Consider the following 17,296-nt stretch of genomic DNA (forward strand, 5'->3'; position numbering starts at 1 on the left):
ACATTGTCATAGTATTTTTTTTAAAGAAAAGCATATATACAAAGTGATCATTGCCTGTTGAGCTAACTGCCTCAGTGTTTAGTTTTGGGGATATTAATCACATTGAGTGATAGTTCTAGTTTGTATCACAATACTTCTTGGATATTGGAGGATCCGATTACATCTGTAGTATACCTTCATGAAAAAAAGTGCTTGAACATAAAGAAGTGAATAAAGTGCATAATGACTTCATGCAACAGTTGTGTAATTTTCCTAGATAACCTGTGACTGTACATGTTTCTAGACAAACTGATCAATGTAGAGAGTAATAAGTGGTCTTGTAAACAAACATTGTAAAGTTTAAGAATCAGAAAGAGAGAAGGGGGAGGGACAGAGAGAGTATGAGAAACAAATAAATTGTATGATATATATAGGCTAATTCAAACAGTGATCGAGGAAGGAATACACGAGTCATGCATTTGAAAAAGAAGGGGGTCCGAGAGAGGTCGGAAAATGAATATGCAGAGTGAGTCTTTGAAACTAGTATGAAGAAAAGAGGGACAGGTTTGAGAAATAAAATAATATACCATCAGTATGAAGATAGATTTGGGGGCCTTTAATAGCAACAGATATAACAGGTCTGAGAAATAAAGTTAATACATGTACATACAATGTACATAATAGAGGGGGTCTTAGAAACAGAAATCATGTGATATGAGAGGGAGTCAAGAGAGAGAGAGAGAGCTTGTATTTGGAACAATGAATACTATGATGTATGGAGAGACGGGAGATGAGAGACGTTTTGGAAATAAGAGAGTGAGGGGGTCTGAAAGACAAATACAGTACTGTATTAATTCTAAAATGAGAAAAAAGGCAAACATTTTCCAATGATGTCTGTTCCATTCAGGTGTCATTAGATTTAAGCGATCATGTTATTTCACAACTCTCTGATACATGTACATGCATATGTACCAGCTATAGCCTATTCCATAACTTTCAACTACTCTCCCTTCAAGCTTTCCATCCATGCTCTTCTTCTTCCCCACTCCTTTTCCCTTCAATCTTTCCTGTCAATATCTAAATTATCGATCAACGGAGATGGAAAAAGTGTTGCATTATATACTTACATTCTGTTAGATTACTCGTCATGTGTAGGCCTATTGTGTCGTTATGCGTTTCAATATTGCGGGGGGGGGGGGGGGGGGCAGGATTGGCTTCACCTTCAGTCCCCCAACATATCCGTAAACGCAAACGTGTAGGCCTACAATTTACAAAGGCGAAAAATGACCATCTAAATGTAATTCTTTGGGAGTATGCTCAGCGCCCCTACCATCCCTTTAAAAATCACTCCAACCTGTATATATATATATATATATATGAATATAAATAAATATATATATATATATATATATATATATATATATATACATATATATAATATTCGGTCAGTGTAGCCCATTATATACACCCCCATCATACACCAATAATTGGTCCTCCATGGAATGTACCCTCAATATATTGATCACTTTTGTGCAGGTTTGATGAGATATCACAGAATATTCATTGCTTTTTTCATCTCTTTCCTTATGATTCTCTGCCTCCTCCTCTCCTCCTGGTCAGATTTTTTTTTGTTTTGTATTGTTTTCTTTTTCGCACTCTCACTCGTTTACATACGTACATGTACTACTTGGATGCAGGTCTAGCACGGCGAGCAAAACTTTCACAGCGAGTACACACACTCACTGATGAACGTGTACGAATCAAATTGTCGCGAGTGGAGGGTTCAGTGCTCACAGAACTCTTCGCAACCAACAACCCTAGTGGAGTAAGCATAGACGCATCACGAGCGGTTTCATTGAATTAGATTGCGAAAAGCCACAGGCTTGCGTGTAAATAAAAAATACGCTGCCCGCTTCATGTGCTGCGAGATTGATTGCGCAATGTAACCACAAACCCTGTTATTACGAGATCCGTGGGACCGGCGATATTACCTCGTTATAACCGGTACCTCGTTATAACCATACTTATTAAAAACAAAGAAAAACATAAGCATGACGTCATATACCCATCCATGAAACTTAAACATATCCTTTGCGTTGTTATTACACAATTATTGAGCGTTATTATTGAGAGAATAAAGGGAGATTATTTGTGAATTAGACGAAGAAATAGAGGCTGAAATGATAAGTTAATTCTTTATTGTAATTCTTGTTTTTTTAAAGCTTTTTCTAAACACCAGCGCAAATATGGGGGCAAATATATACTGTAGAGTAACATACAGGCCTTGTTTACCTAACTTGCTAGGTATTTTTACGCTGTTGGTGCCCAGCGATGATTTCATGAATCATTTCGGCTGTAATCTTGTACACATGTACAATATATGATCGTTGCGCCCAAATGGATTAAAACTGCGTTATTTTCTTCCGAAAATCTCTTCGCGTTTTGTACGACCGTTCTTGAAAATATGTGACAGGATTGAATGTGGGAGGTTGTCATCCTGTTTACGCAAATCTGTACCAGATCTATTCAAACTAATAAATGCGTTTGTTTCTTTTTCTGATTTAGGTTAACATGCGTCATTCAGCTTTTTTTACGCTACTGTCACCTGGCAAGATCGCAATGATTTCAGAGTAACATACGTGCGTTGTTTACCGCTAACTTGCGAGGTATTTTACGCTGTTGGTGCCCAGCGGGAATTCGATAATTTCATGAATCATTTGGCTGTAATTTTATACAATGTATGATCGCTGCGCTCGAAGGGATTAAAAATGCGTTTTGTACATCCGTTCTTGAACTGTTGAATGCGTTTATTTCTATTTCCGAGCACTGATTAAGTAGGTTAACATGCGTTATTCAACAATTTTTATTTACGCTACTGTCACCCGGCGAGATCGCGATGATTTCATTCATTATTTCGGCTTTAATCATGCACTCATATTTAAATTATCATTCGTTAAATGATAATGAACACATCCAGATCTATTCAAACTAATACATGCGTTTGTTTCTTTTTCCGAGCACCGATGAAGTAGGTTAACATGCGTTATTCAACTATTTCTACTCTACTGTCACCTGGCAGGATCGCGATGATTTCACTAATTATTTCTGCTTTGATCATACACATTCATATTGAAATCATCATTTGTTAAATGATAATGAACAAATCCAGATCTGTTCAAACTAATAAACGCGTTTGCTTCTTTTTCTGAACACCGATTAATGTATAGGTTAACATGCGTTACTCAACTATTTTAACGCTATCCTGTCACCCGGCGGGATCGGGGCGATGATTTTATTATTTCGGCTTTAATCATCCAAACTCATATTTGCTCAAAACCAGCAAAAGAACTGGAAGTCGGAACTAAAATTGGAAAGGACATAATGACGCATTTCAATTGTCCATTTTTGGTCAAATTTTATTGTCGCTACATGAAAAGTTTTTGAATGCGTTATCTATTTTTTTCTCGTTGCGCTGTGGTCTGACCTCATATCACGCACGCGTTTCTCGCGAAAAAGAAAATCGAATGATTATGTTTATGAAATAATTAGTAAGAACATCGGAAGGTGTTCCTGTGTCTTATCGCGTGATTAAGAAGAAAACATGGAAGGAACGGTTCTCTGCAAAACGGGAAAAGACGTGGATAGCGAGATTTCGGTTTCCAATGTTTCATTTGTCGCGTGTTTGAAGGCGGCAATTTGGTCAAGAAATGGAACCTCGTTATACCCGATCAAATTGCTTATGTTTTTCTTTATCACGATTTACCGAAATTGTCCTCGTTATAACCGGAATCTCGTTATAACTGAACACGTTATAACCAATTCGTTCTGCCATTACACGCAAAGGAAAACGGGACCGATGCGATCACCTCGTTAAAGCAGTTCCTCGTTATAACCGAACTCGTTATAACGGGGTATCCCTGTAGTAGAGGAGACCAGCCAGCCAGCATAGCATGCGTTCTGGAGCTGGAAAAAAAAATCGTGGAGTAATGGAGAGAACCGATCTCAAGCGCACATGTGCACAGCGAACGGCTTTAAATAGTGAATATACAATGTAGTATTCAACTGGTTCGTATTCTGTCTTTCAGTAAAAAGGAAATCAGGTGGTTGCTTCACAGGGTTGACAATTGGCAGTACTGTCTGCGGCATTTTAAATCCTTGAGCGAATAAGTTTTCATATGAGTAAAGATCTAACTCAGTAAGTTTGTGTTGTGTTGAAAGGCAAAAATAATGCTATGCATTTCCAGAGATAATGGTTGGATTCATAGGTTCAACAAGTGATGCATAAATGTGTGTATTTTGTGTTAAAAAAACGTGTTTTTTTTTTCCATACCCTTGATATGACTGAATGAATACAGTCACAGTGTAGTTAAATTGTATACTTGTCATGCATAAACAGCAATATACGCATGCGCAGATTTGGTATTAAATTGTGCATCACTCAAATGATAAGTGGTTTATATCACACATAAACACATATTACTTTCATTTTGACAATCCTCGAAAAAATAGTAAGATATCAAATAGTAAGGACCTCCCTCATCGCCTTGCTCAAAAAACCCGGACGAGAAACTACTTTCTTTTTTTACTTGGCCTAACATGTAATATATAATTTATATCATATAATATATAAGACAAGAATATACATGATACATTGTATATAATCTACATAACATGACATATAAATAATATTACCAGGTACGGTACATTATTAGCAATTACATGCACATTGAAAAAAATTTGAAAAAAAAAATGGTATTGAAACATGTTACCTTTATATAGTGTCATGTTTCAAGCAGTACGTCCTTGATTGGTACACACACGATTTGTACTACATGTAGTATGCGCAATACAACTTCATTTATTTGCATGCATCAACGTTATCACCCATCAGAATCTACACATGACATGCGGAGTGCATCTACAGCTTTAGCTGTACAATCATTGCACAGCGCCATCTTGTGGCAAGGCTATGTAAATACCTCTGTAAAGCTCGCTAATCATTAGTAATCTGGCTATTCATGACTATTCACCATTCAATGCACAACAATTGGTAAATTGGGGTCCAAAGTGAAGACTGGGCCTTAACTCACTTGTTAATTTCCAGCTTGAAATCGAGTTTGGCTTGAGGTCACAGAGATCAAAAGCTAATTGGAGAGCTTTACTGGTCTGTACTGCCCTGTTCGGTGTGAATTTTAAGACGTTACAGACTGCATCTTTCATACATTAGGCCTACATGTAGTAGGCCATATATCCATGTAAGGTCATGAATTATTCATTAGCTTCAGGGTGTCCAAGAAGACTAGCCTGTACCAATCATAGTGCTGTACCAATCACAGACTCTTTACTCAAAACTCTTGGTCTTTGAAGTAGTTGAAAGTTGATAGTGCATGCGTCTTTTAGTTCCTGAAGCATATTATCATGAATAAAGTGTTATGACCTTTTATTCTCCTGGTCACAGCAACAACTTGCCTGCACAACGTGTGGATGTGGACAAGAAAAAGCAAGGCTCATTACCTACCAACAACCTGCATTGAGAGACACCTCTGCTCTTCCATCCTAGTTAATGTCATTCTCTGCAAGAATGGACCTAACAATTGAGCCAAAAATGGAGCCACAAATGGACCCAAACATGGAGCCAAGAATGGACCCAAACATGGAGCCAAGAATGGACCCAAACATGGACCTAAACATGGAGCCAAGAATGGACCCAAGAATGGACCCAAACATGGACCCAAACATGGTGCCAAGAATGGACCCAAACATGGAGCAAAGAATGGACCCAAGAATGGACCCAAACATGGCGCCAAGAATGGACCCAAACATGGACCCAAACATGGTGCCAAGAATGGACCCAAACATGGAGCCAGAAGTGAGACCCAAAAAATCTCGTCGGTCCCTGAGCCTACAAGAAAAAATAGACATTCTCAGAGAAATCGATTCTGGCAAGAAATCATGCCACGTGGGGCGGAAGTTCGGCCTGGCCTCCAGCACAATATGTTGCATTTTGAAAGCCAGAGAGAAGCTATTGACTCAATACCACGTCTACAAATATCTCCCAAACAGGAAGAGATGTCGCAATGCAGATTTCTGTGATATTGAGGCAGCGGTCCTGCAGTGGTACTTGGAGAAGCGTTCTCAGAATATCACTGTCACAGGAGCAACTGTGAGGGCCAAGGCACAAGAGATCGCAAAAATGATGGGGCACAATGAGTTCCTCCCTAGCTCTGGTTGGTTGTGGCGCTTTAAAGGACGTCACGGACTGAAGGGCAAGGAGAAGGGGAGCAAAACAAGGAGACCACTTTTGCCAAAGAGGTGGTGTGATGACACATTGCCAAAGCTCACCGCTGGATACAATCCAAAAGACATCTTCATCGCAAACGAGACTGCACTCCTCTACCACCTGACGCCAGACAGACTCTGCGACTTCCAGGCCGGTTGCCATGGCAACATCAGCAAAGACCGCCTCACTGTGCTCCTCTGCGCCAATATGGATGGCACTGAGAAGTTGATGCCCCTTGTTATCGGCAAGTACTCTCACCCACAATCGCTCAGGAAGAAACCAATACTCCCCGTGACCTACAAAGCCAATATGCATGCACTTATGAATGCCACCCTCTTTGAGAGATGGGTGAGGGAGGTGGACATGATCTTCCAGGAGCAAGGGCGCAAGGTCTTGCTTTTTGTTACCAACTGCTCTGCCCACCCTCCAGTTTTTGGTTTGACATCTGTTCAGCTGTACTTGTTTCCACCGAACATGAATGGCACAGTCCACCCAATGGAGCTGGGTTTCACATGCTTCAAGGCCATGTATCGTAGGCATGTGATCCAACAACTTCTAGAGAGCTATGAAGCTGGAGAGGAGGCGATGCCCATCACTGTCAAGCATGCTGCTGAACTGATAGGTTGGGTGTGGCTGCAGGTGCCACCATCTGTCCTGGTAGATGGCTACGTCATGGCACGGTTCCGTAAGGCAGAACCCAGCAGCACCACACTGGACAGAATGCCCGTTGACACAACCGAGGGGGAACCACCGAGCAACGAAGAACCGCCTAGCAATGAAGAGCCTCCAAGCACGGCTGCTCCTTCCTCACATTCAGATCCTACAACAAAACAACCTGAAATGTATTACACTCCCTCCGATGTCGACATCCAGTTATGGAACAAGCTTGCCAGTCACACAAAGCGCATCAGCGCACTAACGTTCAGCCAATACGTGACAGTGGATGCCTCTCTTCCCTGCGTCCATGTTAACTCTGAGGAGGAGATTGTGACTCATGTTCTGAGTGAACAAGCAGGAGCGGAAAACAGTGGGGAAGTGGTCAAGCAGCGGGATCAGGCACGGGAGGAAGAGGCTGCCGAGGATGCAGAGGAGACAGAGTCCAGTGAGGAAAGTGCGTGGATCGACACGGGAGAGGAGGTCATCACAAATGAAGAAGACAGAGAGACGACCACGGCTCAAACGTCACACATTCCTGTGAATGTTAGTGAAGCCCTTTCTAGCCTCCAGCACCTACAGGAGTTTGTGTTGAGCAAAGGTGGCGGTATGGAAGTTATCAAGAGCCTTGGTAAACTGCAGGAGTTTATTCTCAGTCAGCATCTATTAAAGTCAGAGTGATTCCCGAGTCTGTTACAGATTTTCAAAAATTCACACCATCACAAAATATGAAAGAAAGTTTGAGATTTGCCCAGTAAATACCTGGTGCAGTAGTTTGGCAAGATTTCACAATGCAGGGGAACCTTGTTATAACATGGACCTGGCAACCATGACAATTACTTCATCATACCTGGGCACCGTTTCATGAAACTTGGCAGACAACTCGTATAAAACAGTGCCCAAGTGTCTCACTACATAAAGGTACAAAATATAGGATCTGCGTAATCACCCACATTGTAGTTATATAAGGGTTTTTACACATCCGAAATCTGTGTAGCGAGGGTTCATTGAATGTACACTGTATGATGACAGAGTAACATGCATGTATAGTGTTGTGTACTTATAATACAGTCTGAATGTCACGCAATAAGCAACTGACCAATCCGATAGCTACATTCTTTTTAGGGGTTGTATAACATTCATTTGTGAATTCAAGTAAACCCCTTTCTCACAAACTGATATGGGGAAAGTGAAAAACTTGGCGCCTTTCATAACAAGCAATTAAATCAGGTAATAAATCATGAGCTTGTCATTAATTCTTGCAAACCTGAACTCAATATTTTGTCTCAAACTAGAATGAAATTGAATAGTGATGAATCATAACAGAAAAAATGATGATCATTTGAAACACTCACCCTAAATGTACAGTAGCATAAAATGTCAGTCCATTAAACTTTTTTAAAATTGTGTAATGGGTCAAATGTATCATCAGGTCATCAGAATTAGAGGAATAGCAGCATTTGATGTTAACATGAGTTTGTAGCCTTTTCCCTTCGATTAGGATGAACCTGTTTCGTCAATGGGCTAAGCTCAGATTTAAAAAGGAAAAAAAAAAATTAATGTGAAGCCAGATCAGAATCATATTTTGTGTGTGAGTAATGTCCAAAGTTATGTTAAATTAAGTATCAATGCCACCTGCTGTACTGCTTGTGTGTCATCCCACTAATGTACATGGTTTCGTGACAATTTTCAAAGGTTTCACTGAAAATTTTTTTTGGAATTGCTGAAATTAGCATTCGTCTCATGGTACCTCCAGCACAGTAAGGTGAAGATACAATGTATCCCTGTGAATTGCTCTGTTGCAGTATACTCTACCAATAACTTCCCAATTCCACTGGGAGTGCATCTATGTAAATCACAGTTTGGATTGGGCAACAACAACCAAAAAAAGTTCAGTTTTTAGATTTTGTCATAGCCTCTGACCTCTACTGAATCTTTTGTATACATATCAAATGAGCGAACTGCACACACTTGTATGAAACGTTGTTGCAGATCAATTGCATTTGTTTGTTTGTTTGTTTGCTTTCACGAGTGACAATTTGGGGGGATGTAGTTTGGCAAAAAAGGGACAAATTTCATCTGCAGTACAGATTGTATCTCCAACACATCACGGAACATCACTTTACCAAGTTTTGATAAATGTTATCGTAGAACACATTAGTAGAAAGACAAGCAGCAGAGCAGCATGCAGTCAGACATTGGTATGCACACTCCAGCATGGAAATGTGATGCTGAGTATGATTTAGCCCTGAGGGATCACTCAATGCAGTATTCACTGCACTGATGCAATCTGTGTGCTGACAAACACACAAACAAACAAACATACATGCTTCTCATCTGCCACAAATTCAGTGCCAAATGTGTACATCAGTGCGGGCACCACAGTGTGCTGATCAAATGGCCGCACACAATGTACGAAGTACATGGCCCAGGCTGCGTTGATTTAGGTGTTGTTTTGCAAAGGGCATACACATGATTTCACATCACTCGAATTGATTGTGTGTATGCACAAAAAGTTGAAGAAGGTATCTACCAAAAGCAATAAGTACATGTTGGCAGATGACCCATTTTGATTGATATGTTTTAGGGTGGTTTCAATTTGTCATTTTGTTCTCCATTCAAGGCATACTTTACCATTTGCAGATGAAACAAAAACCCAACATTAGTGTTTTAAAATAGTTCTAAAATGTGAGTAAGGGATAGAAACAACCAATGTAAAAATTTGAAGTGCTCAGTATAATCGATGTTAAGTATTGTTCAATATACAAAATGTGAACAATAGATATGATAAGAATGTTTCCAAACTAAACCATCTACAGTTATGGTTTAATGAGAAAAATAGTGGTATATCTCCTTATATTTTAGGCTTTATCGCAAAAAATGTACATGATAGGATGTTTTGTGGTACAACAGACCTACACATACTTATGCATGAAATGTCATATCTTGAAATTTTTTTAAATCACTGTTCCCAAAGGTAAACAGGTCCTTTAACCCTAACTAGGCCGGGCTATTTAGGTAGATCATAGAGCCGGGGGGGGGGCCTCCCAGGCCCCCCCTCCAGATCTCGGCCATCGACCGCGCGATCGCGACGAAAATTGGCACACACATTGCCTATGATGTAATCTAAAGTACTACGAAGTTAGATTTTAAAAAAATTATCATTTATGCTAAATTATGCTAATTTATGCATAATGATGCAATGAAATCAGACAATTTGGTATAAATCACTAAATAAAGCTCAAAATGGGCACATTTTTTTGTGTAAATATTCTTTTTAGTGTCCTAAGCAAATATAAGAGAAAAAAGTTGAGCCATCTGAAAAAATTTCTTAAGTATTTTATTGTTTTTTGAATTTCTTATGTATTTCTTTGTTTTTTCAACTTTATTTTTTTCCATTGTTTTTTCTATGAAACTTGTCCACGACATTGCTCCGAACAAGAAAATATGTTATTAATTGATTTTAATCAATAAAACCCCAAAATAATCATGCTTTTATGAAATTTGACTGTAAGCACAGTTTCCTTTGAAATTGTACACAAATTCACGTTTTTGAGCAATTTTTGGTCTGACATGCACATACATATTTATGCGAAACTTCGGAACCGTGCACCCGGGCATCGCAAATTTGGTGTCAAAAGATGCGGGAGACTCGACAGAAAAAAGTCATGAAACGTCGCGGCGATAGCTTTTCGCGTTAGCGATACATCGCGCAAAACGTCGAGGGGGGGGCCTCGGAGGCCCCCCCCCCCGGCCTAGTTAGGGTTAAGAAAGTATGAAGAAAAGCTTTCAGTAGACCAAAAGCCTTGCAGTGAAACTTGTCGTGTGCTCATGATCATAACAGAAAAAGAAAGGAAAAAATAATCTGTGTACATACATTTGTATGTATTCCTATTACGGCAGGTTTCTATGAGGTTCTGACTTTAAGGTACCGTACTCCATATAAAGAGGTTCCCCTGAACTTTTCCAGAACCTTTTGGTAATAGGTATCAGTTTCAGCCACTGGTCAGATTAATGCCAGAGTTCTTGTGCCCCTGTCTTGACTATAGAAAACGGCAGTCTAAATATCTGGGTCATTTTGAATGCTATGACCCCATTTTCCCCCAACAGTGAATGCAAACAGTCAATTAATGACTAGATACTCTTAAAAGTACCACTCCAGAATGCCGTATTTGTTATCGTATTTCAAACAGAATTTTGTTGTTACATCGACTACCATGTTCACTTTAATTTGTCAGGAGTGGTTAAAATTATGTGTTTAGGCGATCAAACAGTTGCATAGAGATACTTACCGGTGTAAAGTGCATGTAAATGATATTGCACGCCATGGCTTGTAAGACCAGTAAATTATTTTACGTTAATGACTCAATCATTGAAAATTTGCTCAGGAAGCTCCTTGTATTAAATTGGCATCACTTTGCACAATTTTCCTGCACAACCACGTGATTGGAAGAGAATGGTTCAAGAGAAGAAAAAGAACATTTGTAAAAGGAAGGGGACCTGCAAAAAATTCCTTGTTATAACAGGTATCTTGCTATATCTCACATTGTTTGAATGAGTTTTCACAGCATGTTTACAAGGTATTGGTTATATTGTATCTAAAGAGGTATAAAGTCAGTGGTCTCTGCTGCCTCACTGTAACACAGTTTCCTACTGCAAGGTACAATGTATAGCCTTTTGTACACATGTACAAATCATGTTTGATAATGAAGGAAGAAAATTAATTGTGTACAACATAATGCAACCATGGATATATAAAAATTTTATGCATATTAAAAACGATCAAAGTACTTTACAGATTTTCAGACTTTTCAAGACTGGAGAAAGACACCGTACATGTATCTTCAAACCGAAAAAAATCTATTAATGGACCGAGGTTGTCTGGTACTGTATGATCATTGTGCTGTTATACTTTTGGTTTAATTACTCCTCCTTTGCACCGCAATCAAAACTATGTAGTAATTAACAATCAATGCACTGACTTAAATCACATTCTGATGTGTTTCTATCTTGTAGCGCTTTATGAAGTCATGAACAAATCACCTGAGTGGACAACTCGCCCAAGTTGACAGGGCAGAAAAGTCCTGATTTTTCCCTTTGTTATTTCTTGAAATTTTCCTTGTCTTAATAGTCGACATTTAAAAGTTGACAGCTTACTTATATGCTGACATGATTTTTAGAGCCAACTGAGTTGAAATATGGGTAAATTCTCTCGCCCAAGTTGACATACAGTGTGTATTTCTCTGCTGAAATTCTTTATTCGCCATACTCTGAAAAAGGAATTGTTCTTGCGTTTCAATTTGCAGCATTACCACCTGCTAATTCGCAACAGTACAGCATGGTTCGCTCTCTGCATCTATTGTTTTCAAAATTCATTGTGTGAGTATAAAGTTGACATTCTGTCACCTTATGCATAAATCAACATACCCCCCTGCGTATTCGAAGTCGACATGTTTTGCTCTGTCCGATTATGTTGACTTAGGCAAGCTTGACTATTTTTTTTTTCTTTTCCAAGCTGCACATATTGGAAGCAGTACATTTATGTGGTCACATACAGGTACATAATGCCTTGTGTGATGTAATAATGTTGTGGTGCATGATGTAGCAGAAAATTTATTGTATGTTGTATGAAGAGTTTGAAAGAGTTGAAGAGATCAGCTGCTTTGTTTTCCTGATTCATACATTGACAAGGCAGACTATTTTTTTTTTTCCCGTTTAAAGCTGTACAAATTGGAAACAGTACATACAATGTATGTGGTCCCATACAGGTACAAATATAATGCACTGTGTGATGTTATAATGTACTAGTGCATGATATACTGTACGAGCTGAAATTTTCGCGTACAGATATTTTCGCGAATTGCTACATGGAGGACATTTTCGCGTGTTGTTAATTTCGCGGTTGCGAGGGTCTAACTGAACTTACTTATTTGTGCGTGGTTATTTTCGCGTGTTGTTATTTTCGCGGTTCAAAGGCGATTCGCGAAATTCGCGAAAATAAAACCACCGCGAAAATTTCAGCTCGTACAGTAGCAGAAAATTTATTGTATGTGGTTGTATGAAGAATTTGACAGAGCTGAAGAGATCAGCTGCATGGCTTTCCTCATTCATACATTGACAAAGCAGATATTGTGCAATGCATGTAATTATCCTACGTTCATCGCTCACTCTCTCTCTCTTAAAAACAAAGAAAAAACATAAACTTGAATACTGTGGAGGTAAAAAAAAAAAAAATAAAGCTCGTATCATAGTTCCCAGAATGCAATGTTCAGCTTGTGTGTCTGTGCTTCACCATGCTAAAAACAAAAAATTTTAAGAGCTTGTATTCTGTAGTTATGGTATGGTGAGTGGACTTATAAATTTGTTTTATAACCACATTAAGATACAGTGCACTCCAATTATAACGAACACAGTTAAATGTGACCGTGCACCACAAAACGAACAAAAAGTCGCCAGACATGGATTTTTAGTTAAGGTCTGATTCTGAAAGAGGAGACTCTAAGCTTTAAAGTGATATATAACTCAATTCAAATGGACTCTCCTAACCTATCTAAATATTGGAAAGAATGTACACACCCTGGATAAGTGTGAACCGAGAAAAGAGGCTCTGAAGAACAGAGTCTATTCAAGCGTGTAATCTTTACAAAGCCTTTGATAAATAGAACAAATAACAGGTTGATAATCACCAGAGCAACAATAATGAAGGGATTAACAGATTAAGCTGAAATTGTGCATGCTTTATCAACACATTCTGTTGATGATCAATGCCAACTTTCAAAGCAGTAGCTTTATCCCTTGTAAAGTTATTGGAGTTTAAAGTGATGAGCATGAACAAAGTTTTTAAGAAATGAAAAGAGGACTCTTTGGAAACATATAATCAACTATTCCACTAACAAGGCAAGTGCCAAATTGTGTCTCGCCCATTCGCGTACAAGGAATTAACATTTTCTATAACTCCCAGAAGTTAATTGACCTGCTTATGACCTTTGACCTTGTGGTGACCTTCAACACCCCAAGGGACATTTACCACCCAAGTTTGGTCACAAACGGACAAAGGGATCAAAAGTAATGAGCCATGATCGAAACGCGCCATAAAAACTTAACATTGGGCCCTAAAAATTTGTTGACCCCTTTCTGTGACCTTTGACCTTGTGATGACCTTTAACTCCCCAAGGGACATCTACCGTCCAAGTTTGGTCACAAACGGACATAGGGATCAAAAGTTATGAGCCACAATCAAAACGCGCCCTAAAAACATAACATTGGGCCCTAAAAGTTTGTTGACCCCTGTCTGTGACCTTTGACCTAGTGACGACCTTCATGTCCCCAAGGGATATCTTCCATCTTAGTTTGGTCACAAACGGACAAAGGGATCAAAAGTTATGAGCCATAAACGAAATGGGCCCTAAAAACTTAACATTGGGCCCTAAAAGTTCGCTGACCCCTGTCTGTGACCTTTGACCTTGTGGTTACCTTCAACTTCCCAAGAGACATCTACCATCACCCAAGTTTGATTGCCATTGTAGCAACATGTGCTGAGTTACGTGTGATAAGAGTCTTGCAAGTAAACTTTAACGAATGACCTCAAATGACCTTTGACCTTATCATGTGACCTCTTACGGCACCATAACATGAAGGTACCCCCAGTGCATCCATCACCCAAGTTTGATTGCCATTGTAGCAACATGTGTCGAGTTACGTGTGATAAGAGAGTCTTGCAAGTAAACTTTAACGTATGACCTCAAATGACCTTTGACCTTATCCTGTGACCTCCAACGGCACCATAAGATGAAGGTACCCCAGTGCATCTATGACCCAAGTTAGGTTGTAATCCAAGCAACTTATGTGAAGTTATTTGTCAAAAGAGAGTCTTGCAGGTAAACTTTAACATAGAAAAGAGTCTTGCACATACTATTTAATATATGACCTCAAATGACCTTTGACATCATCACATGACCTCCGACAACACCATAACATGAAGATACCCCTAGTGCTTCTATCACCCAAGTGTGGCTGCCATCGCTGTAACAGTTGCCAAGTTATGCATCATAAGAGAGTCTTGCAGGTAAACTTTAACCCTATCTGTGTCACGGGCCGATTAAATCGGCCCAAAACCTGCCAGGTAAATGCTTGGGCCGATTAAATCGGCCCTATTTTGATTGACAGATTACTTCAAAGCCTATGACACTACCACTCTACAAACTCATTTGTGATTGGCTGACAGTATAAGGAAACGATATCCAGTGTGCAAAAAAGCTTCCCCACCTTCAACCAATCAGGAAAGCCTTCTCAAAGTCAAAAAAATTGTTTTGGCCCCGCCCATGTTTATTTGCATTCAGACTGCAATGTATTGTGTACAGTTTTGCTATAGGTTTCTTGTGTGGAGAACTTGCACGAATCTGTATAAGTGGGACTGCAGTAAGATCGCCGTGTGCAATGAAAAGATCGTACGCATGGGTCAATTTTCATCCATTTTATCTAAGTCAATATAGTAAAATATGAAGTGAAAACATTCAGGATAGGGATTTCAACATCTTTGAATTCTGTGAAGGGGTATGGTTTTAGTGATATCGGCCTCATAAATGAACTGTAGAATAGATGAACACTGCACATTCAGTGCAGCAGTTGTAGCTGTTTACTCAGCACTAACAGCGGTGCAATGGGTCTCTAGTTAGCCAGGGCTAGCGGGGCAGGGTGCTAGGAGCAATAAGGGTACAGTAGCCTCCTACCCGAAGCTGGACAGTCTCGGTCTCGAAGCTTAGAAGCTGAGGTATGTTTGACTGTTGATCATTATTATCTAATAAACCGTCACTTTGTGAAACTTATGTTCAATGTAGGTTTATCATAAAGCAAATGACTACAGTGATGGTTCAATTCTGTTCAATGAGGAGAGTGCAAAAGAGTCTAGCATACTCGACAGGAATGGACACTCTGAAGACTGAATATTTTCAGTGACAATTTTTACCCTTAGATTATCTTACCATACATGGCAATATTATAGGACAAGAATAATCTAAACTACAAGTAAAAGTCGTATAATCAATTGATATTTTCATCCTGACTAGATGTTAGCATGCTTTATCTACTTTCATGCCAACATTTCATCCATAAAATCAGAAATTGTGCGAAGTGTGTAAAATGTAGGTTGTACTTGCCACACACTTTTGTTCATAAAATGAAAAGTACTAATGCTACTGACGAAAAAATCGCATCATCTGAAAGCTGAATAAATTCTCTATAACATTTGTATAGACCTTTTGGGGTATAAGAGCATATTGTGTGAGAAAATGAGGTGGTAACATGTACAGGTAAGTCTGAAAAGATAATTATGTGACATAAGAGGGCATCCTACTTAAAATTTGAGGACGCCCTCACTCAGATTATTATGAGATATGAAAGTATAGACCATAAGTTTTCAAATGATGTATAACATGACACATTAATGTCAATAATAACAATCAGAACTGGCCAACAACAATCCCATGTCTCCGCACTGCAAAATGTCTGAACATTCTGGCTTCGTCTATGTGACAGAGATAGGGTTAACATTTGTGACGGACGACGGACGGACGACGGACGGACACCATTTGGATCCCTTAGTCTCGCCTTCACCTCCGGTGGGCGAGACAAAAAGTGTTCCAGAAAAACTGCTAATAACCCAATTTCCTTTTCGTTTTATGATTTTAAACTTTAGTATGATGTAGAAGAAGACTCGCTCTTTCAGAAAATATGAAAAAGTCAAGATCGGCTAGGTTGACCTATTTCACCTATTTTCAGTTCTCACACAAAATTAGTGCGTGCAACTTTTTGTTCGTTTTGTGATGCACGGTCACAAATATCAAAATTCCAGTTACAACAAAATAAAAATTCAAGCTGCAGCATCATCTGCTCTATAGATGTTTTTTATTGTTTATTTCTTCGGTTATAATGAAAATTTCGATATAAAAAAAGAAAAGTGCCGGTCCCAAGGACTTCCTTATAACGGGAGTCCACTGCACTGGCCATAAAAATGCAGTAGAATCAAATGGGATATATCGCTTATTATGGGAATCTATGCTTCATTTGTCTGTTTGTTTGTTTGTTTTTTCAATCTAGGTTTGCTGGTAAATTTTACCATGACTTTTATCTTGCACCGTTTCACAAGTGAGCATCATTCTTAAAAAGTGGACAACTTTCCCAAATCAGACACCGGTCAGCTTCAACATGGCAACAAGTGACACACTGAACATGAATTATTTTGTTCATAAAAACTTGAACTTCAACATACCATTGGTCTCCTTTCTTTGCATTTTCTCAAAGCAGATTTAATAAAAACTAAAAATATCTCAAAATATCTCCGGCCAAACAATTTTGAGGAACTTGTACTTAAGTGTTCCTGTCAAA

At 39.1% G+C, this 17,296-nt stretch overlaps 2 protein-coding genes across 2 annotated transcripts in view; one reads left to right on the forward strand and one right to left on the reverse strand.

Moving 5' to 3' along the window:
- The window catches only part of LOC140228695 (calcium uniporter protein, mitochondrial-like), a 100,504-nt gene that overhangs the window by 30,939 nt on the left and 52,269 nt on the right, over positions 1-17,296 (reverse strand). The window lies entirely within an intron of this gene.
- Positions 5,609-7,594, forward strand: LOC140228396 (tigger transposable element-derived protein 4-like). Its single transcript, XM_072308615.1, has one exon. The coding sequence runs from the start codon at positions 5,609-5,611 to the stop codon at positions 7,592-7,594; it is 1,986 nt and encodes a 661-aa protein (XP_072164716.1).

This window comes from Diadema setosum, chromosome 5 (assembly GCF_964275005.1).
Source record: "Diadema setosum chromosome 5, eeDiaSeto1, whole genome shotgun sequence".
Lineage (NCBI taxonomy): Eukaryota > Metazoa > Echinodermata > Echinoidea > Diadematoida > Diadematidae > Diadema > Diadema setosum.

What these genes read in the sequence shown, in the direction of transcription:
- LOC140228396 (XM_072308615.1), top strand. Translation starts at nt 5,609, where the DNA reads ATGGAGCCAAGAATGGACCCAAACATGGAGCCAAGAATGGACCCAAAC.